The sequence below is a fragment of the Molossus molossus genome, unplaced genomic scaffold, assembly GCF_014108415.1.
Source record: "Molossus molossus isolate mMolMol1 unplaced genomic scaffold, mMolMol1.p scaffold_m16_p_13, whole genome shotgun sequence".
Taxonomy (NCBI): Eukaryota; Metazoa; Chordata; class Mammalia; order Chiroptera; family Molossidae; genus Molossus; species Molossus molossus.
Genome location: NW_023425348.1, coordinates 6,580,901 through 6,603,136, shown reverse-complemented (window position 1 = coordinate 6,603,136; position 22,236 = coordinate 6,580,901). Strand labels below are relative to the sequence as shown.

At 55.2% G+C, this 22,236-nt stretch overlaps 1 protein-coding gene across 1 annotated transcript; it reads right to left on the bottom strand.

The window, feature by feature from the left end:
* Positions 1–1,875: 1,875 nt before the first annotated feature.
* On the bottom strand, positions 1,876–13,855 carry ANKK1 (ankyrin repeat and kinase domain containing 1). The gene is made up of 8 exons (XM_036258981.1): positions 13,674–13,855; positions 7,986–8,280; positions 6,703–6,854; positions 6,408–6,457; positions 5,723–5,878; positions 5,012–5,133; positions 4,466–4,502; positions 1,876–3,795 (listed from the first exon to the last, which is right to left on the bottom strand). The coding sequence occupies exons 1-8, from the start codon at positions 13,853–13,855 to the stop codon at positions 2,492–2,494; spliced, it is 2,298 nt and encodes a 765-aa protein (XP_036114874.1). The 3' UTR covers positions 1,876–2,491.
* Positions 13,856–22,236: the final 8,381 nt, after the last annotated feature.

Genomic DNA, 22,236 nt, shown 5'->3' with positions numbered 1-22,236 from the left:
CCTGTGTCTGTGTGGGTCTGTGCCTGGAAAGGGGTGAGGTGACGGGGACAAGAAGGAGGCGAAGGGCCGTGGTGCCCAGAGCCGGCCGGAAACCCCTACCCCACTTATCTCTTGGAGGAGGAAGTGGAGGAAGCAGGGGTCTTAGGGTCCCAACCTGCACCCTGGGACCCTCGGAGCTGCACTGATTCCTAGAGCTAGTCTTGTCCGAACGTCCACGGATCCCTGTCATTCACAGGACATCAGGTGCAAAAGGATCATCTAACCTTTCTACCCCTTTACTCAAGGTCTTTCCTCCAACTCTTTCCAATAGGATGAGACAGACACCACTGTTCTCTGCCGTTCACTCCTGGCCATTCCCATGGACGGAGCTGGGCTCGCCTGGCAGCCCACCTCCCTTCTCCGGTTCATTCCCAACCCGAGACCTGGACCTGGAGCCAGACCCAGACCTCAGGGTGCAAGAAGCAAACAGCCCTGTGCCCCTCCCCTGCCCTCCTCCACTCCAGCATGTTCCGGGCAGGACAGAACTCCCAGGACGCGTTCAACTACGTCTTGCCTAAGGCTTGGTCTCAGGGAGAACGAGGAGAATGGGCCAGGCGGCCAGCAAGGAGTAGGAGGGTGGGACAGCCTGCTTCTGCTGAGTGCCCTTGAGCCCCCGTCCTCAGGACTCCCCACTGGTCCAACCAGGGAGGGAAAAGGCCACCACCCTGGGCTGGAGCCAGTGACTCTTCCTGGACACACTAAGGAATGTCCCAGAGAGAAACCCCAGGGCGCCCCCTGGTGGATATTTTCAGCCCTGGCTGCTCTCCAGCTAACACTTGGATGCTATCCTGGAGATTTTGCTTTAAATTGGACAAGGGTAGCACCAGGTAGTGAATACGCCCCTTCATTCACCACCCCTACTCACTCAGGACATTCTAATGTGCAAGCTTGACTTATAATCGCTGTCCTAGGGCACCCCCCAGCTCAGTGCTGCCCCCAAGGTCTCTGTGGTGGCCACAGGCGGCTGCCTGGCGGGGTGAAGTGTCCAGGGCCCATGAGGCTGGTGCCACAATCCAGAGACCACAGGATGGGAGACACGATGCAGCCGGGTCTGCTCAAACTGATGCATGAACTTGGCACGAGTGACGCACGACGGGTCCCGTGCCCGTGGGCAGCAGGGCTCCTCTGCTTTGCCTCCTTCATGCCCACTGACCTCAGGCTGCTGACTAGTGGCCCAGCCCCGGAGCTGGCTGGGGTGGAGCTGGCCATTAGTTGAGGCAGAAGGTTCCTTTTCTCTGACAATCACAACACATCCTGGAGTTGGAGGGGCGGCTCCGGCAGGGCGGAAAGGCAGAGAGGAAAAGAGGGGACCCTGGGTTACCTGTCCGGCCCCTCCCACAGCCCCACTCCACCCCTTCCCAAGGTTGTCAACCCTGGCGGAGCCACAGAGGAAGCAGATGCCACCTGGCCGGCAGAGCTGGGCACGCAAGGTTCGTGTGAGCAGCCCAGCCCTGCCCTGACCTGCCCCGTGACCAGTAGGACAGGACAGACCAGCCGCTGAGTGGCCAGGCTGTGGTCACAGCAGCTCTGAGCAGCTGCTGGACAGGAAAGGCCCTGCCCTGGTTGCTCCACCCAGAACCCCGACAACTTCTTCCTCCCCGTCCACACCCCTCCTGCCTGCACCTGCCCTGCCGCCTCCCGGTGTGAACATATACACGCGTCTTACCTAACACACACATATACACGCACACATGCGCACACACTAACACTACTGGCCCCTATAAACAACCTAGCTTCACAGGCCAGTCCATCTCTAAAGGGGAGACTCAAACCCACAGCTTTATTGACTTCAGGGTTTGAAACTTAGCCATGTAACTGGACACAGCAGAGGGTGGGTCAGGGAGACCAGGGACTGAGCGACACGGGGTCACTCGTGGGCAGTTAGAGAACCACCTTCCTTCCCCTCCGAGAGACCAATGTGGGAGACCCAGGGCCGCCAGGAAGGTGTGGTCAGGCAGCAAGGGGGTGGGCTGGGCTTTGAATGATGAGCAGAATGTCCTCTGAACTTTCAGCGCCTGCCCTGGCTCTCCCGGCTCCATCCAGGAAAGGGGTCAAGTCACACAGATCTGAGCCAAGAGGAAGCACTTCTGTCTCCTCTGCCTGTTTGTCCTCGGAGAGGGCTCCTGGGGTGCAAAGGGCCCCGTGAGCCCAGGGGAAACTGGCGAAAGTGGCAGGAGTCTTGGGGATGAGAAGGAAATTCACTTTGGGGGCCAAAGTCCAGGTACAGGAGGAGGAGACCAGGGTGTGCAGGACACCCACTGGGAGGAGGTGTTGGAAGGACCTCTCCAAGCCAGAGCGAGCACCTCTGTCTGTCCCTCCATCACCCAGAGGACCAGGTTCCTGTTTCCTCAAGGTCAAAGGGGCAGGTGGCAAGTACAAAAAAGGGGCCCTGCCAAAGCCCAGCTGCATTTCCACCAACCCTCGCCCTTACGGTAAGGAGACCACAGGCCGTCTACACTTCCGTCTGCTCTCCAGGCTCAGCACCGCCCACGATGGCCAGTGAGGTCTCCTTGCCCTCTAGGAAGGCGACGATGCTCTGCTTTTGGCTCCGGAGGGCCAGCTTCAGGGGTGTGCAGCCCTCCCCATCCTCGACGTCCAGCCGGGCACCGGCTCGGACCAGCACCTTGAGGATGGCCATGTTGCCCTTCATGGCGGCCAGGTGGGCAGGCGTCCAGCCCACCTTGTTGCGGGCATGGACATCTGCGTGGTGCTCCAGGAGGTGGATGACACTCAGGAAGGTGCCCCTCTGGACCGCCAGGTGGAGGGGTGTCCAGCCGGACTGCTCTGCAGCATTGGGGTCCGCCCTGCACTGGAGCAGTGCTGCCACTACCTCCTCCTCCGCGTGGCGGGCAGCCAGGTGCAGGGGGGTCCAGCTCATGCCACCGGGAGCCCCCAAGTCAGCATGGCTCTCAGCCAGCAGACGGATGATCTCCAGGTGGCCCTTGTAGGCTGCTAGATGCAGGGGTGTCCAGCCCTGCTGGGTCACCAGCTCGAGGCTGGCCCCATACCTGAGCAGCATCTTGCAGATCAGGTACCTGCCCCTGGCGGCCGCGGTGTGCAGCGGGCTGTAGCCGTTCTGGTCCAGGAGGTCAGGGGCCGCCCCGCTCTTCAGCAGGTGCTGGACGGCCCTCACCTGGCCTCGCTCCACGGCCAGGTGCAGCGGTGTCCTCAGGCTTCTCTGCTGAGCATCTAGCTCGGCCCCCTGGCCCGTCAGCAGCTTGACCAGGCTGACGTGGCCGAAGTAGGCGGCCACGTGGAGAGGGGTCTTGCCCTCGGCTTCACGCAGGTTGGGGTTAGCTTGACGGGAGACCAGAAGCCGAGCCACATTCTCAAAGTTGTTCTGAGCAGCCAGGTGGAAGGGGGCCCACCCCTCGTGCTCCTGGGCATCCACGCAGGCCCCGTGGTCCAGGAGCAGGCGCGCAGTCCGGTCGTCCCCATTCTGGGCCGCGAAGTGCAGCGGGGTCCAGCCGTCCTCGTCCGCCAGGTTGGCATCGGCTCCGTGCTCCAGGAGCAGGGCGCACAGGTCCGGCTGCTGGTCCTGGGCGGCGATGAGCAGGGGTGTGTAGCCGCAGGCCGTCTGGCAGTCCACGTCGACCTCGTGGGCCAGCAGCAGCCGCACCTGCTCCACGCTGCCCTGCGCCACCAGGAAGTGGAGGGGGGTGACCTTGTTCTCATAGACGCGCAGCTCCTCATCGCTGGGGACCAGGCTCTCGCTGTCCGAGAGCTGCAGGACCCGCTTCAAGTAGTCTCCTGCGTCTGCCGGGAGAGAGTGGGGTGGAAAGGGGCCTCGGACCTGCCAGAGGTCCTCCGGCCATCCGCCTGCCTCCTGCACCAGCCCAGAGCAGAGACCACAGAGGTGTCTTCCCCAATACCCCAGGTCTGTGCAGGGTCCTCTGCCCTAGAAAACCGACTCGGGCAGTTCCCGCGAGAACGAGGCAGAGGCCTGAGTGCAAATCCCGACCCCACCCCTCAGCCTCACCTGCCCTGAGCCAGCTCTCAACTGGGAGGCTCCGGGTCCTGATCCTTAAAGGGACACAAACCAGCCCACCTCATACCCCAGCGAGGACACATTGGGTAGGAAAGAACTTCCAGAGGAGTGCTCGGCACACCTGAATGCAGGTGGAAAATCAGTGTGGAGCCCTGTGATCTGAACCCCTGAGGCCATTAGGACCCCTTCCTCCTGCTCTGCCCACGGGTGTATTAGAATTAAAAGCAACAATTTATTTTTAAAAATTACTGCCAGGCCAACCACCCTAGAGATTCTGGTTTCATTAGTCTAGGGTGGCTCAGGCATTGGGATATTTTTTCATTCTTTAATTCCCGGCGAGGTGGGAGGGGCCAGGGAGGCTGGGGTAGGGGTGTGGTTTGATTCCACTTTCTCCTCCTCCATGAACCCTCTGGTTCCCGCTGTGGCACCTGGACTCACCGCTGTCTGTCAGCTCCTGGCTGACCTCCTGTCTGACCTGGGGAGGGAGAACCAGAGACAGGGCTGATCAGCGGGCGGTTCTGCGTCTTGCAGTCCTGCCTCTCTCCGGTGCTCCGCATCACAGTTAGAATCCACACCCCACCTGTCCTAGGAGACCCCTCCTCCGCCATTCCTACCACCAGCTGTGTCTAGAGGAAAACCCAGGTGGCCCAGGCCTTGACTTCCCTTTGGGCACGTGGAAAGCAGGTGGTTGCGTGGGTTCAGCCAGGAGCCCACACTAACCGTGGCTGGTTCACACGTTCAGGAATGGCCAGAACAGTGACGGTACTGATGCCACAGTGGGAAACCTGGGGAGCTGAGGTCTCCCTCTGCAGGACCGGCTGTTCCATCCCACACATTTGCGTGAAGGCACGTCTTTCTTGGGGACTGAGCTACGACCACCACTAGCCCTTAGAGAACCTTCGTGTGACGTAGGAAAAGGTGTCCCCCAGCCAGGCGGCCCTGTGCGTGCCTCCTCAGCACCTGCCCGGCCAGGCCCAGCCCCACACGCACCTGGGGCCGGCGGAGGGAGGGCTTGCAGGACACCTTCCTGGCCAGGGCCTCACTCTCGGGCTCCATCACAGGGCTCTGGAGCAGGCACAGCAGCATGTCCGTCTCGACTGCAATGTCTGCTCCAGGGAGGAGGGAGGAGAAGAAGCCACAGGCTGATCAGCAGTCCTTCCCGTTTCGGCTGCCCTACACCTCCTGTGCTCCCGCCCAAACCTAGTCCCGGGCTCAAGCACGTGCCCCTGTGCACAGGGGCGAAAAAGGTGGGTCCCGGGCTGGGCGCAGCGGGGCGCGTTCGGCAGGTCGCTGACCCTCTGAGGGTCTGTCCTCTCTAGGAAGTGAGGGGAGGGACGGGGTGGCGTCTGAGGCGCTCACGGCTCACGTGGGTGCGTGTTTTCATGGGCTCTGGTGGTCGGGGAGCGTTTACACGTGAGGACACCGTAGTCACGGCAGAAGCAGGGCCAGGCCCAGCTCCTTCGGCAACAGGGGCTTCTACTCGCCTCCCACGGGCACACGGAGCTCCCACAGGCCAGCGGCCACAGCCCGCAACTGCCCTGCCCCTGCTGCCCCCTCCCAGCACTGCGCCCAGACGCTGCCCAGGGCCAGCACGCTGCTCTCTGCAGAGCCCTCAGGGTGGCCCAGGTTCCACCTTCTCTCTGGGCCCACCCGCCCCTCCCACTCCCGGTCTGGGCAGGTCAGGCAGGCGGGCACCTGGAAAGCAGGGCCTCTTCGCAGGGTCCTGGTCCCAACAGCGCCTCATCAGCTCTGCCAGCTGCTGGGCCTCCCCCGGCCACTCGTCGGAGACAGACCGCAGGCAAGGCCTCATGCCCACAGCCACTCGGATGATGATGCTCATCATGTGGAGGCCTTTGAGGGGAGACCAGGCTGTGCGCATGCCGGGAGGCAGTGGGGGGAGGGGCGGGGGCTGGGCAGGTGGCGCACCCACAGGCTCCATGAACGCATGGGGAGCAGACAGCCAGACTGCAAGCCTGCCTTAGGTTTTAAGTGTCTAGTCCGCTCCCGCCCCACCCAAGCCAAGACCAGACATGACCCCATCCCGTAGACCTTTGCTGTCCAAACGTAACAGGCTGACCAACAGGCCTGGTTATCAGCTTGACTTTCAAGTCCCGGGTTATCCCTGACGTTCTGGGCCTGGGAGGTGCAGGGGAGCACCCTGAAAGCAGAGGGACCGGGGCCAGGAAGCCTGGCCTGGCTGACGGTCGCCCCTTTTTACTGCTAGGTGAGCTCTGGAAACCCTACTTTCCAGAAGAAGCAAGGAGGGTGCGGATGGGAGCCCCCGGTGAGGTTGCTCCCCCAACACAGACCTGTCCCCACGGACCCTCAGCCCTCCCACAGCTTTTCCCAGGACCCCATCCGAGGTACCACCGGCTGCTACCTGAGTAGGGTTTCTTCTGTGTGAGGACCTCCCAGACGACAATCCCAAAGCTGCAGATGGAGGAGGAGAAGGCTCCCTGAGTGGCCTGGGAGACCCGCGTCACCCGTCGGGCCACACAATCCCAGGCAAACCCTCTGCAGCCAGAGTTCCTCTCCAGACACCCCCTCCCACCTGGGCATGGAGGGGCCAGACCTCACCCCTGCCCTGCCCTGCCCTTTGGGCCACAGGCTCCAGGCAGGGCTGTGACAACAAGCTACGTCCTGGGTCTGGAGATGGAGCCCCGCCCCCTTCTCACCTGTACACGTCATATTTGGGCCCTGGGGCCTTGTTACTCTCCAGGAACATCTCAGGGGGCATGTAGCTGAGGGTGCCCCGCAGAGCCGACCTCTCGATGTACTGCATCCGGGTTGACTGTTCCATCCACTTGGACAAGCCGAAGTCCGAAATCTGGGAGGAGGCCAGACGTGGGCACAGGGGCCCACAGAGTCTCGCCTCCGGAAACTGCCTTGGCCTCTCGGTCCTTACGGGTGTCGTGGCCGAGAGCACGGCCCTCCCCGGTTCCACCACGCCACGCACCAGACTTTCGACTGGAAATTGATTCTGCGCACCCCCGTGACCTGGGTGATCTTGGCTACTCCTCTCTGCAGGGCCTCAGCTGCCTCATCTATGAAACTGGAACAATGTGAGCACCTAGCTCAGAGCCGTGGGGAGCATTCACGAGAAAGCACTCAGAGCTACGCCTGGCCCACAGCAAGTGCTTGGCAGGTGCCGTCTTCAAGCAGACGGGCTCGGATGCGGCTGCTGTCCATGGTGAGCTGCTGTTCACCTCACCTCCGCAGACCCTGAGGCATTTGCCTCCACCCCTGATTCATTCCTGTGCCAAGGGGCCCTTCACGGACTGCCACCTCAGCTGGACACTGAGGACGAGGCAGAGGCAGGGAAGACGAGAACCCTCACACCCATCATTGTCCTAAGTGGCTATCCAGCTAAGGGGTATAGGCACTAATGGAGTCGCTGCTCGTGGGATTATATGCTTACAGCTGGGTTAGCAATATGGACAGAGAGAGGCACAACGAGCGTATTCTACAGAGGCCTGCGGGGTGGATCAGGACCTGCCTGAGGAGGTGATGTTGAAGCTGGGAACTGAAAGATGAGTGGTCCTTTGCTAGATAAAGAGGGGCGTGGAGGAGCACTGTCCCTGGCAGCCGCAACAGAACATGCAAAGGTCCTGGGGCAGAAGAAAAGTGTGGCATGTTTTAGGAACTGAAAAAAATGCCCATCATGACCTTTATAGGGTCAGTTCCTTTACACACGTTCCCACCTGAAGCCAAGCATGGGAAGGATGGAGATTCTTCTACCCACATTGGAAATGGAAGACGAGGCCCAGGGAGGGTATTGCAGGCGTCCTGATACCCCGGCCACGTACCAATTCCCTGCCGCCCACCTGTTTTAGGTGTGATTGCTCCTGCAGTGTTCAGGAAGCTGCTTAAAACTCGTGGCAGCCGTCAGAGAGGCAGACGGTCCCGCCACCTGGAGGAGACTCCGAAGTCAAGGGCAGAGGCTGAGCAGGGCCCTTACCTTGACGTGCATGTTGCTGTCCAGGAGGATATTGCCTGGCTTGAGGTCCAGGTGGAGCAGGGGTGGTTCAATGCTGTGGAGGAAGTTCATGGCCAGGCTGGTCTCATGGATGATGCGGAATTTGAGCTGCCAGCAGAGGCTGTGGGTGGGCAGCATCCTCTCCAGGGAGCCGTTGGCCATGAACTCCATCACGATGCCCACGGGCTGCTCGCACACCCCGTAGATGGACACGATGTGCTGGAACCTGATCTTCTCCATTGTGGTGGCTTCTTCGATGAGGCAGTTGACAGCCGAGCTGTGGAGGGGAGGGAGGCACAGATGGAAGGAGGGACCGTTGGCTCCTAGAGCAGCCAGCAGAACACGCGGGCCAGGCTTGACGCCAGGCTGCGCAGGCCCAGGGAAGCCCAGGGAGCTCGAGCGGTCGGAGAGGAGGGAAGAGAGACAGGGAAGGATGTCCGCAGGGTGCACGGAGTAGGATCTAGAGGCCGGCGGAGTAAAGGAGTCTGCGAGCTCAGGAGCCAGTGCATCCAACAGAAGTGGCCACAGAGAGCCCGCTGTTTATCCCGGCCGCCTGTCTAGCTCCCCCGTCGCCGGCAAGCCCCTGGGGGACCGACATGATGCCTCCTGCTTCCGTTTCAAAATATGACTTATTGCCATTTTGACTATAAAAGTAATACGTATACCTCGTAGAAAATCTATGGAGAGTTATAAAGGGGGGGAAATTGTCAGTATTCTAACCTTCCAAATGTGGTCTCTGTTGATATTTTAGTATATTATTTTACAATACATTTCCAAGGTCTCTGTCTCCCTTCCTCCTTTTCACTCCTTCCTCTTCTTTCTCTCTTCCCATCTCCTAATGTGGGCTGGTCCCTGCAGCCTGAGCACGTCCCAAGCTTGCTTTTCTCCTGGAGCAAGAGCTGTACCGCTGCACGGTTCTCCGTCACGGATAAACGAGACGTAGCCACGCAGGCACAACCCACCGGCGCTGCCACGCACAGCACAAACGTCTCTGTTGAATCTAACAGGGTCGAGGCTTACGGGAAGGCTTGGAAACAAGCATCTGCAAACCCTCCAGCTCATTTCATGGAAGGTGTCCACAGAGCATGAAGATGCAAACTGTTACAGATTGTTTGGGGATAGTGGGATGAGGATTAGGGAGCAATGACATTTTTCCAAGCACAGCATTTGCAACGCTGTGTTGGCACTGCAGGTGGAAGCTGCCGGAAATGTGCTCACAGGGCCCCTTGGGAAGCCAGCCAGACACTCCTGGGCTCCAGGAGAAGCCACCTGCTCTTTCTGGAATCTGGACGGGCGGCTAGTCCCAGTTCTCCAGTTCTTGTCTCTGCTTCCTATGTTCCAGAGTGCTCCCCTCCACCTCTGCGACCCTTTTCCTGTCTCCACGTCCTTCTGGGTTCACAGAAACTGTGGCATCTGTCGTGAAGTGGAAACAAAGCAAGGGATCCGAGGGCACTTTGCCCTGATGTGAACCCCAGCCTATCACTTGCTCTCCGCACGACCTGAGCAGGTCCAGGCTGCACCTCAGCTTCCAGACTGTGCACGGGGACCACGGGCACTGCACGGCGCCCGCAGCACCCAGACTGCTGCTGCCATGCCTGTGGTCTCCCTCTTTCCTCATCTCCCACCGCCGCCTTTCATCTGGTGTCTGGTTTCAGCACATCACTGAACAGCTGTTGCTATGGTTACCAACGACCCCGAGTTGTTCTAGCCTATGAGCAATTTTTAGTTCTTGGTTTACAGTCAGATCTCGCACTCTTTTTTATTTTATTATTATTATTTTTCATCCTCACCCAAGGATATTTTCAATTTATGTTCAGATAGAGTGGGAGGGAGGGGGAGAGAGAGAGAAACATCGGTGTGAAAGAGACACATCGATTGGTTGCCTCCCACATGACCCCACAGCAGGGCCGGGGACCGAACTGCAACCGAGGTACTTGCCCTTGGCTGGAATCGAACCTACGACTCTTCAGTCCGAGGACCGATGTTCTAACCGCTGAGCCAAACCAGCCCGGGCAAATTGCTCACTCTTGTGTTCCCTGAATCTTCGCTTACTTCAGCTGTGCGCCAGCATTCTGCAGAACCTCTCGCTCGCTCTGTCACCTCTCGGCTTCCTTCCGTCTCCTGTTCTGTTACTTGACAGGCGCAGCCGGGCCTCTGCTCCTTCCCACTCTGCACGCTGTCTCCAGCCAACCTCAGCGTCTCCAGCTGAGTGCTGGACACTAACTGTCCAGAGCTGAACTCTCATTCTCCCCTAAAACCTGCTCCTTTCTCAGCCGCCCTCATCTCGGAGAACGGGCCTCCCCTCCTAGCCCTCAGAGGTCTCGGCGTCACCCCTGAACCCTTTCTTTCTTTCCCACGACAGCCCCTCAGCACACCCTGTCAGCTCTACCTTTAAACCAGAGCAAGAATCTGACCATTTCTCCCCGTCTCTGCCCGTCGGCAACTTGGCCCCAGCCTCCTAAGTGGCCTCTCTGCTTCTCCCCCCCCCCCCATCTATTCTCAGCCCAGCAGCCAGAGCGATGCTTTTACTTTATTTTATTTTATTTATTTTATCCTCACCTGAGGACATTTTTTTTCCATTTTTTTGTTCAGATAGAGTGGGAGGGAGAGAGAGAGAGAAACATCGATGTGAAAGAGACACATCGAGTGGCTGCCACCCGCACGACCCAACCAGGGCCGGGGACAAACTGCAACCGAGGTACGTGCCCTTAGCGGGAACCGAACCCGGGTCTCTCTGGACCGCAGGCCGACACTCTAACCACTGAGCCAAACCGGCCAGGGCCAGAGTGATACTTTTAAGATGTCAGCCGGAGCATGTCACTACTCTGCTCAGGCCCTTCCAGGGGTCTCTTCTCAGCCACGGTCAAAGTCCAATTCTTACCATGGTCCACAAGTCCTGCGTGATCTGCCCCCAGACCCAGCTCCCTGATCTCAACCCCTGCTCATCACTCCCTTCCTGATTCTGTTCTTGCCAAATTGGCCTCTTGCTACTCTTCCACCATGTCAAGCATGTTCCCACCTCAGGACCTTTGCACTTGCTGCTTCCTCTGCCTAGAATATCTCTCCCTGACAGTCACATGGCTTGCTCCTTCCTTGCTTCAACTCTCTACTCAAATGGTAGCTAATTAGTAAGGATTTCAAGTGTACTTGATATAGCAACCCTACCCCAACTCACAATCCTTATTCCCCATACACAGATGGTCAACAAATTAATATTCCTAGATCAAATATATTCTTAGAAGATCAGATTACCCAACTCTCCTTAGGTATTTTAATCAAGAAAGTATCAGGTGGTTATAAGTACTATAGATAAAATTATTCATTTATTTAATTGTTTGTTTATTTATTTACTTATTTATTGTCTTCCTCCATTAGATTATAAACTCCATGAAGGGAGACATTTTGGTTTTTTCACTTGGTACTTAAAATGAATGGATGTAATTCATGTCCTAGCTTCAGTTACATGTAACAAATGACTCACACCTTTTAATATCGTTAGCTCAGACCTTTGCTCTGAAGTCTACTTGACAATTCTTCCTGACATGTACAAAACTGAATTCATGATCTTCCTCTCCAAATCTGGGCCTCTTTTCATGTTTCCCTTGTTAATTGTCAATATAATTCAACAAATATTTATTGCACACCCCAGTGCCAGGTACTGGGGAGAGGATGGTGAACAGAAAAGACAGGCTGTGCTCACAGGCTAGACATTCTAGTGGCCCCTTGTTCCTTTGGGCCAGCCAGACGTTAGGTTAACCTTGACACTCCCTTCCTCGTGGTGGTCCCCATAACCAGCCCAGGACCAAGTTGAGTAGGTTTTTACTTCCTAAATATTATATAATCTACCCCTTTCACCAACACACGTCTAGATTCTGATAGTCTCCTGCCTGAATGGTGACAACAGTCTCCTAACTGGACCAGCATCCACTCTTCCCTTCCAACCCATCCTCCATACTGCAATCCTGACCAGTTCCTGCCTGTCACCACCAACCCCGACCTGACTGCACATCCTTCAGAGCTTTCTACTGCTTCCTCTCTCTCAGCTCCAGCCCCAACAGCCATCTCTCCATCCTTCACTTAGTATTCCCCTCCTGCCACAGGCCCTTTGCACATTCGCTTGCTTCTTCCTGGAAAGCTTTCTCCTCTTCACCTACTTAATTCATACTCATCCCTCATATATCAGTGCAAGTGTAACTTCCTCAGGGAAGCCTCCTCTGATCTCAGTCAAGCACCATTACTAAGCTCTCAGAGAACCATACATCTCTCCTTTCTTGTAACACTTCTCACAGTAGCACACTTGCATTTACATGTGGGTTGGCTGATTAATGTCTTTCTCCCCCCAGGCTGTGAGCTCCAGGAGAACAGGGCCAAATCTGTTGCATTCTTCACTATACTGCAGGGTCTAGCACAGTGCCTGACATACAGTAGGGAGGGCAATAAGCATCCGTCAAGTGGATGAATAAAGGAGGAGATGAAGGGAGGGTCCAGTGGAATCACACAGGTAAAGCTCCTAGTACCGTACTCCGCACACAGCAGGCATTAAATACCATTAAATCCCGCAGCCCATTCGCCCCAGGGCGTTCCCGGGATTTAGAAAGAAAAGTGGCAGAAGGTATTGTCAGTGTGAAACCATGTAGTCTGTCAATGTTGTCTGTTTCCTTTTATTCTTTCCTTCAAAGGCTGTAAGTGATTTGGACAAATCCTGGAATACTCTCTCTACTCCAAAGCAACAGGAGGTGCTAAGGGGAGCAGGTGGGTGGGTCTGGGCTGTCTCGGAAGCAGGTGGAGGTCTGGGAATCAGAGAAGGGACTGACCTGAGCATGTGGGACCTGAGGCTGTCCTGGGAGCTTGCACAGTGAGCGCAGAGAACACAACAAAGAGCATCCGAATAAGATGCCAACAGCAGCTGCTTTCTCCCAGCCCTTTAGTTGAAGGCCCAGGAGCCTTGGGAGAAAGACATGGTTTTCATGCTCAAACTTCGGGTCCCAGATGCCCTTTTGTGGCTTCACGGGGGCAGTGCAGAGCCAGGACCGGCAAATCCAGTGGGAATGAGACTGGAGTCCATCTCAGCGAGAAGGCAGAGATGGGTGGAGACAGGAAGAGGTGCCCACGATGGGATGGGGGGAGTCTGGGACAAAGACAAGGACGGAGATGGCAGCCTCCAGTCTTGACCTCGTGTGAGAGCCAGCAAGTGGCCTGGACAGGCGCTGCATCCCCCAAGCCTCTCGGCCTGCACTGCCTGGGCAGGGGCCATGAGCAGGGGGCTGTGCTCCCCCAAGGTCACTGAGTGTCTCTGAGCCATCGCCACAGCCTCTCCACTGGCACAGCCCTGCCTGTCCTGAGATTTCGAGGGTGGGGAGGAGGGTGGCAGAGGGCCACCAAGAGCAGTCCTGGCCACCCTGACACCAGAAGGAAGAAGGTGCCAGGAAGAAGGAGGCAGGACCAGTTTGGAGGGTAGTTCCTGCTCACTGTGACCTCCACAAACAGGTGTGGTGGCCGGCTGCAGCAGCGACAGAGCAAAGACACGCAGAGCCTGGGCCGCTTGGGCCACTGGGTAGAGTCCAGGACGATCCTCAGCCCTGCCGGCCCCGCCCTGGGAGCTCCCTGCACTGCGTCCCCCTGTGAAAGGGGCCGGGGGGGGGGGGGGAGCGCACGGGGGCGCACCGGTACCTGGTGGCCTCGGGCAGGAGGCCGGGAGAGCACTTGATGGCGTACTCGGTCCGCCAGCGCTTGTGTCGCACCTGGAACACCTGGCTGAAGCCGCCGCTGGCCACGGGGCGCCAGTCATCCTCGAAGTCGTCCCTGGTGAAGACGACCAGGCTGCCCAGACGCTGCTCGGCGCCCAGGGCCATGGGCTCGCGCTGCCCGAGCCCTCCAGGCCCGCTCCCCGGTGGCGCGGACTCCAGCGCTCTGGTCCCGGGACAGGAGGGACCCAGGCTGGCGAAGGGGAGGAGAGCCGCCCCCTCCTTCGCACGAGGAGGAGCCCAGCCTGCCCTGCAAGGGCGGGGAAATCCCAAACCTGAGCCCGGAAGCCCCAGGCAGCCATGCGACCGGGCCTGGGAAGAGGGTGTGTCCCTTCGAAGCACCCCCAAGAGACCCCTTGCAGCCCGCGTCCTTCCTGTCTCAGCTGCACTCACCCCTTGACCTAGGGGTGGCGCTGGGAGGGAGAGGTGTCCCGGAGTTGGAAGCAGGGTCTGGCAGAGCAGTCTGCTGCTGAGACAGCTCTAAGGGGAGGTCGATCCGGGTATGCAGGCAGCTCCTGTACTGAGGTTTATGAAGGTCAGGCCTGTGCTGGGGTCTCCGCTGCTGAGTGCGCCCCCCTCCCCCCAGCAAGTATGGCTAAGAAAATTGGTTTTTTTTCTGGTCTGAATCTGCTGGCCCACAGGCTTAATGCTTCCTTTGTTGTTGTGGGTTTTATTTGTTTGTTTGTCAACCGATCTTGGTGTGCTTAAAGGTCACCAAGAAGGGGTTACCCAGAACCGTGGGGTGAAAAGTGGGGTGTCTGTCTACAGGGAGCTCCCCCACTTGGCCCTGCTTTCAGCCCCAACCTCCAGAGGGATGGGTGCCTGGTGCAGATGGGGAGGTGCACCCCTTGGCCCTGTTAGCAGGGTGGCCTGTGCCAGGGACCAGACAGTGGCTCAGGGAACAGCTGGAGCATGGCTCCTGCCCGACTCCCAGGTGCAGTGGGCATGATAGAGGTTACATGCCACCTCCAGAGCGACTTCTGGTGAGCAGAGTAAGGACTGGAGATGGGCCCTGAGACTGTTGTAAGGGACCAATGATGGCCACTACTGAGCATGGGCTTCACTTGGAGTCAGTAGCTACTCTGCCTAAGGCACAGAATTTACAGATGTGATCTCCCCCTTGACAGAGTGGGAGCTGGGCCTGAAAACAGTGGGTAGAGAATGGTGCCATAGCTAACATGTGGTGGCTGAGATTCAAACCCAGGTCTCTTTGGTTCCCATTGAAATAATTAGGCATAGGAAGCAAGGGGTAGCCTTTTAAGAATATGGGGGGGGGTGCAGAGACTAGAGTCATGCTCCCTAAAAGAAGGTGGAGGTGATGGAACCTGATCTGAGCCAGAGACATATCCCAAATACCCCAGAGACAATAGAGGGAGGCCCCAGCGTGGCCGCAGCAAGCAGGGCTGCACAAACCACTGCTCTGCTGGCCCAGACTAGTCTCTCCCTCTGCCCCTCCCCTCAGAAGCTTGGAAGATGAGAGAGGACATTACCGTCAGGGACATCAGCAGATCTGCTGGGCGGGTGAGCAAGGAGATTGGGAAGATGAACTCTGAGGGTAGAGGTAGAGGGACAGACAGGACCCAGGTGTGTTACTGTTGGCCCTCCTGTTAAATCAGTTCAGGCAACCCTGAGGCTTCTGAAGAATCTGGCAAAGCAGACATATGCACATCCCTATAGCAACCGGAGTCACTACCCTGGGCTCCTTCTCTCCCCTCTATCTCTCCTAATGGGCCAGGACGAAAGCCTGTGTTCTTTGGACAAGCTCTGGGAGAAGTTGCAGGGAGAGGGGACCTTCCTAAGTGTAAGGTCACAGAGGCAAAGAACTCCTAGATCTCTCATTAATAGGTGAGTGATGCTTGGGGATTTGGGAAAGAGCAAGATCAACCCAGAGTCTCAGATTTCTTTCCGGTGGTCTGAGTGCAGAAGTGCAGGCCCTGCCTGGCTGGAGTCCACAGCTAGTGAGGTGGAGGAGAGAGCTGGAGAGGACAACAGCTCCCCCTCAGCTGCCTCCTGCCTATGAACGGGAATGGGTGTGGATGAACGCGAACAAGTAAGGTGGGCGTGGTCTGACCAAGCCCACCAGAAGGGGCAAGAAACATTTCCAGCCGTAGGAATTTTGCCTCAGGATGCTCCGAGTCTTCTTTCCTATTGACCTCTATCAATGCATTTTATTTTGGCAGCTCAGGGATGGAAATTTTCTGGATTTGGACTTAATAAATGTGTGTGTGTGTGTGATTGTTTAGGGGGAGCCTAAAATTTTCAACCTGCTACACCCAAATCAGTGTACTGGTAAAGCTGTTGTTAACACTCTGAAGATGACGAAACCCAGTGGGAGCCTGTCCCCAAAGCCGAATGACAAACTCTTTGCATGTTGGAAACTTTCCCAATTTGCTCCCCTTCCCCACTCTGCAGACATGTCACAGGACACCTGGACAAGTCCAGGGGGGTCTAATTCTGGTAGCCCGTGTACCACGGGGAGGGCAGGTTGGGCGCAGGAGGAAATGTGTGCAGAAAACTGGAACACCCACTCAGGAAGCAGCTCTCAGGAGAGAAAGGATGCAGGAGGCGGGAGGAGCCGCCTTAAATGCAAAGCATGTGAGTCATTTGGCCCTGCATTCAAACCCTGCCTTTTCCCTGCCTCTTATTCACTGTGGGCTTGGCACATCGCTAAAGCTCTCCGAGTTTCTCTATGGGTAAAACGGGGTGGTAATGTATACCCATTTCAAAAGGTTGCTGCAAGGATGACCTTTAAAATTCACCAAAATGAACACTCATAAACAAAAAAAAATGAACCAATCTAAACCTCACACATTATCCAAAAATTAACTCAAGATAAGTCATGGACTTAAATGTAAAATGTGAAACTGCAACACTTTTAGGGAAAAAAAATGGAAGAAAATCTTCTGGCTCCAGTGTTAGGAAAACGTTCTTAGGCTTAACACCAAAAATGCAGACCAGCAAAGAAAAAAGTCATAAATACGACTGACTCGTTCATGCTGTAGCAGATCCTTGAACAGGATGAGCGTCAAGCTACAGACAGACAGAAAGTATTTGCAAACCACATATTCGACAATGCTAATTTTCTGGGATATATAAAGAACTCGCCATCAATGGTAAATCAATGGTAAAAATAAAAAGCTATCCAATTAGAAAGAAAGGAAAAACATGAACAGACATTTCACTGAAGAGGAGATACAACCGGCATGTAAATGCATGAAAAGATGTTAATGGCATTAGCTGTTGAGGAAATGTGAATGGAAACCACAATAAGGTGTCACTACACACCTACCAGAATGGCTGGGGAAAATAGTGACAACGCCAGATGCTGGTGAGGGTGCAGAGAAACTGGGGTTCTCGTGTGTTGGAGGTAAAATAGTACAGCCACCCCAGAAAACAGTCTGGCAGCTTCTTATAACACTAAACATATCACTACTATGCAACCTCTTGGGCATCTACCCTGGAGAAATGAAAACCCATGTTCACACAAAAACCTTACCTTCAATGCTCCTAGCGACTTTCTTTGTAATAACCACAATCTGGAAATAGCTTGGATGTCTTTCAACAGGTGAACGGTCAACAAACCAGTATACTACAGAACCCTACTCAGCAACAGAGAGAATGGACTCTGGATACAGGTAACAACTCGGATGAATCTCCAGGAAATTAGATTGAGTGAAAAAAGCTAGTCTCAAAAGGCTACCTACCATGTGACTCATTTATACTACATCCTGGAAATGACAAGTTTATGAAGATAAAGAGCACATCAGTGCTTGCGGGGCGGAGGAGTGGGCTGTGGCTAAGAAGGGGTCCTCGTGGTGGAACTGTTCTGCATCTTGGCAGTGGTGGTGGTCACATGAATTTACACGCGATAAAATTGTGTAGAGCTAAACACACGCACAAATGAGTGCATGTAAAACTGGAGAACTATGAATCGAGTCCACAGACTGCATCACTGTCGATTTCCTGGCTGTGATACTATCATATGCTTATATAAGACGTTACCCCTGGGGGAGACTGGGGGAGGGGTATGGGGAATCTCTGTATTATTTCTTACAATTACATGTTATTATTACCTGAAAACAAAAAGGTTTTTTTAAATGAATGTGAAGCCCCCTTTCTCCTCCTCTAATTTCCTTCTCATCTTTCTTTCCTCTTCTTCCTCCTCCTCTTCTTCCTTTTCCTTCTCTTCCTCCTCCTCCTAATTCTACTTCTTATTCTTCCCTCTTCTCCTTGTTCTTGTTATTTCCAGGCAATACTGCATTCTTAGAAGCAAAACCTTTCCGTACAGGAGAAGGAATAATCTACCTGCACATGGAGAGCTGTCAGGAGACTGTCTGGCCCCGTGGGCGCGAGAAACCCCAGGGAAGGAGAGAAAAGGCGTGTAAGTGACTGGGGGGGCGGCTGGCGGGGGCACTGAACCAGGTCCCTCCTGACTCAGTACTCTGGCCCAGGTGATTTGGTCAGATGAGCTGGCACCTACTGATAAAACCTGAATTACGTTTAATTAACCAAATTGGAAATAGTCATTCAGAGAAAGCCAGAAAAAAGATCAGCCTGTCCTGCTCAGAATCATTTCAGGCTCTGTCTGTCCAGGTGCCGCACAGAGGCTCAGGCGCCGTGTCCTGGCAGGTGAGACGTGCAGGTATGTAGGTGTGGGCTGGGTGCGACTCTGCTGCAGCCGGGGATGTCCCCGAGGAGCCGGCTGGTGCACCCAGATGCTGAGAGCCTGGCACAGTCATTTGTGTCTACCCACACAGACGGGCTGGGTCCCTAACACTGCAGAGAAATTGCCCCTTTCAGGGTCACAGCGGAGTGAAAACGGAGTACGTCAAGGATGAGCAGGAGCACTTCTGAACGTGACAGGTTATGTTCTTCCCCTCTGGGTGGCACCGGGCTTCCCTCCGAGGGCTTTTGATCAAAACCACCGTAAGTGTCAAGAAGCCAGAGTTTCAGGAAAGACAGTTCTTGTCAAAATTATGGCCGTGGGTCCTTCGTAGACATGGATGTTTGTGATCCTGAGCTGTGCCCACAGCAACACAGGAACCAAATGTCCCAAGAACCCTCCCACCTCAAGCCGCTTAGAGGAAAGGCTTGGCCATGGGCGGGGCTTAGAGAGCCTCAGTCTGACACGGGCCTCATCAGGCTTAGAGCTCATCAATGAATCCAGGAGGCCATGGTCAATATCTTCTCTGGAAGTGACAAGGGAACTGCAAATTTAAAGATGACTCTTTGAATTTAAAAACAAATTAGCTAGAGAGACGTGAAGAAATACCCCATGACTTCCTGTAGAGGGGGCCCTGGGGGAAAACACCCCCATATATCAACCCCGAGGATGGTCAGAGCTGTGTCTGGGGGACCAGCCAGCCTCTCCCCTGGTCCAGGCCCCTCCAGGGTGGGTGTGCCGAGGAGCTGGGACAAGGGAAGGAACTAAAGACTAAAAAGGATGCCCTGGCCAGTTTGGCTCAGCGGTTAGAGCATCGGCCTGTGGTCCGGAGAGACCCGGGTTCGGTTCCCGCTAAGGGCACGTACCTCGGTTGCAAGTTTGTCCCCAGCCCTGGTTGGTCGTGCGGTTGGCAGCCACTCGATGTGTCTCTTCACGTCGATGTTTCTCTCTCTCTCTCCCTTTCTCTCTCTCCCTCCCACTCTATCTGTACAAAAAATGGAAAAATATCCTCGGGTGAGGATAAAAAAAAAAAAAAAGACTGAAAAGGATGTCTAAGACTTGCCTGATTTCACGCTTCTTGTATTTTGTTTCTTTTTTCTCTTTTCCTTACTGTTTAGTCAAGTTCTTTCTTTCTTCCTTCATATTCTTCACAGGTGGGAGATTGGTCCGACTACTCTGGGCACATTACAAGAAACCAAGAAGAGCTGTTGTCTGTGGTTTGATTTTTCACTGCCCGTTGGTTGTGAAGAACACACTTTCTTCTCTTAATCAAGGCTCATTCCCCACCCTGACCCATTACGTTCCCGGGAATGGGGCCCAAACAGTAGCACAGAACACAACTCTTAAAAGTCAAACCCCCTCAAATAGACTAATGGGATGTGGGCTCCTGGACAGGAACATAGTCTGTGGTGCTCATTGCTGCGTCCTCAGCACTTGGCTTGTGGGAGGAAGCTCATGCCATATTTGAGAATGAATGAGTGAATGAATGAATGAATGAATGGGAAGGTGGAACTCAGGGGTAGAGGCTGACTTTTGGCAGTCCCTCCCACCTACACACTCAATGAGTCTTTCCACCTCCGCCCACGCCCCAGGGCCAGGCTGCTCAGACCTCCAGGCAGTTAAGCTTCCTGGAAAAGTCAAGCTTGTGGCCCTTCCCTTGGGGACGTCCCTCAGAGATGCCTCTCACCTCCGACCTCCTCCAGTCAGATTCCTTTTGACCATTTATAACGCTTTGTGCATTTTTCATAAATATGGTTTTCCAAGCATCGGGCTTCCTGATGAACAAGAAGAAATTGATGGCGAGGCTTTGGCGACCACAGCAGTAATAAAACCTGTCATTTGCTGAACCTTAGCTTTGTGCCCACTCCATTTGCAGTGATCAACCTGCATTATCTCAATTAACCCAATCTTCTGAGGCTGGTACTGTTATTATTCCCATTTTTACAGACTTAGAGGAGCTAAGGAACTAAGCTGGTAATTAACCGCTCTGGGATTTGACCTTTGTTTACCTCTTGCCAAGGCACAAACTCTTAACACTGTAATATGGCCAGAATAAAACATGGACCCTCAGACTGCAGAGTTCATCCAGGTGGGGTGTGGGGTGTGAGCCTCGACTCTCGGAGAGCAGGAGGATCCCCTGGGTTATAGACCAGAGGTATTCGATGACATTGTCCATCCTCCGTCAACCCCTCAGGTGGGTGGGCTGGTGCTGAGGCGGAGTGCTGGCTAATATTACTCTCATCGGGACACTGCCGGAGGCTGAAATGTTTTTGGAAGCTGTGCCTGTGGAAGTCTGTGTTATTAGCTCAATTAAATTAGATTTCTGGAGAAACTTCAGGATTAGTCACAGTGGACATGTCTCTTTGTCTTTGCTCTTTTGGCGGCAAGGAAATCAATGTGCCCCTGTACTGTGGAAAGCCCCTTGGCCAGGTAGGAGGGACACTACATCTGTGCTGGTAACTGTGCCTCTGGGTGGGAACTTGACACATAGGATGTCAAGCAGATGGAGTTTCGGGCCAGGGAAAGAGGCCCCTTCAGAGCTCTGCGTAGCCCACTGTCTCCTGAAGGACTTGTCGGGGTGCCCTTGCAGAGGCAGGGGTGACGGCTGGTCCTGGGACTGAATCGGGAGCAGTCCAGAGTGCAGGGAGGTGGGTTTCTGAGCATGAGAACTGAAGCGTCCCCGCCCCAGGTGTTCAGTGATGGTGGGCCTGGAGGGCCAGGCTTTTCCTGGCAACCGAGACGGGTTTGGAGGGTCTATGTGTCATGTAGTGGGAAGAAAGGAGCCGGGAGAATAGGGCAGGAGCATTTACCATGCCCTGAAAATGGCATTGAATGACGAGGAAACGGCCCAGAGGGGGCTGTGAATCTTTGTTGCCTTGAAACTTGAGAGAGAGAGAGAGAGAGAGAGAACAGACATGTAGGAGCCTTGTGAGGGAGAACCTGGTCTGGTTGCAGAGAATGGAGCTGTCTTCAAGTCAGTCCAGACTAAAGGCATGAAGAAGAGAATCAACCCCTTTCCTGCACCAGCCTTTGGTGTTGTCTGACTTTTAATGGCTTCTCCTCATCTCCTTTCCCTACCCTCAACCCATGCGGCTCTTCCTTCCGACTTGGGGAAGGGGCAGCTCAGACACCAACCCTTCCAGGCTGGCTGGCCTCTCTGACCTGTGTCCCCTGCTGAGCTTGAGGCCCTGTCTCTGTGCTGCAAACACTGCACCAGGACTAACGATGGGTGACTCTGTGTCGGCCCCTCTGTCCTGACCAGTCGTGTTTGAAAGAAGAAATTGCCCAGCTCCCACCTCAGTGCCTGGTGCACAGTGGGCACTCCATCAATGGAGTGAGAGTAAGCAGACTTCAGCCCAGGCTGGAGCTGGTAAAGCCCCCTTTCTCTGCTAAATTTTAATCATTCAAGCAACAAATGTTTACGGAGAACTCTTGTGTGTTCTTGGTGCTTGGTCATGTCAGTGATCTGAATCCACAAAAATCACGGAGTTCACATTTTGGTGGGAAGGGGTGGAGAGCAAACAATAAACAACATGTCCTGGTGTCCACGTCGCCTAGTATAATTATATGTTAGAACGTATCATGTAGTGGGAAGAAAGGAGCCGGGGAGAATAGGGCAGGAGCATTTACCATTCAAACTGGTGTTTCCAGGGCAAGTAGAACTTGGGTAAGACGAAGGGGATGGGGGGCAGGTGGGGAGTATGGACACAGGGCTTTGAGTACTAGTGACATCTCTCATAACCGGAAGCCCAGTGACAGCCCAAGTCACAGCTGGATCTGGGGGCTCAGTGATGTCAGGGAGCACCTTAATTCCATCTGTTGGTTC

Bases quoted from the DNA above. Each gene is read 5' to 3' on its own strand.
- ANKK1 (XM_036258981.1), bottom strand. From the start codon at position 13,855: ATGGCCCTGGGCGCCGAGCAGCGTCTGGGCAGCCTGGTCGTCTTCACC. The intron at 8,281-13,673 runs GTACCGGTGCGC...TCCCCTCCACAG, and splicing joins CTCCTGCCCGAGGCCACCAG to CTCGGCTGTCAACTGCCTCA. The intron at 4,503-5,011 runs GTGGGGCTGGGC...CTCCCTCCCCAG, and splicing joins TCCGCCGGCCCCAGGTGCGT to GTCAGACAGGAGGTCAGCCA.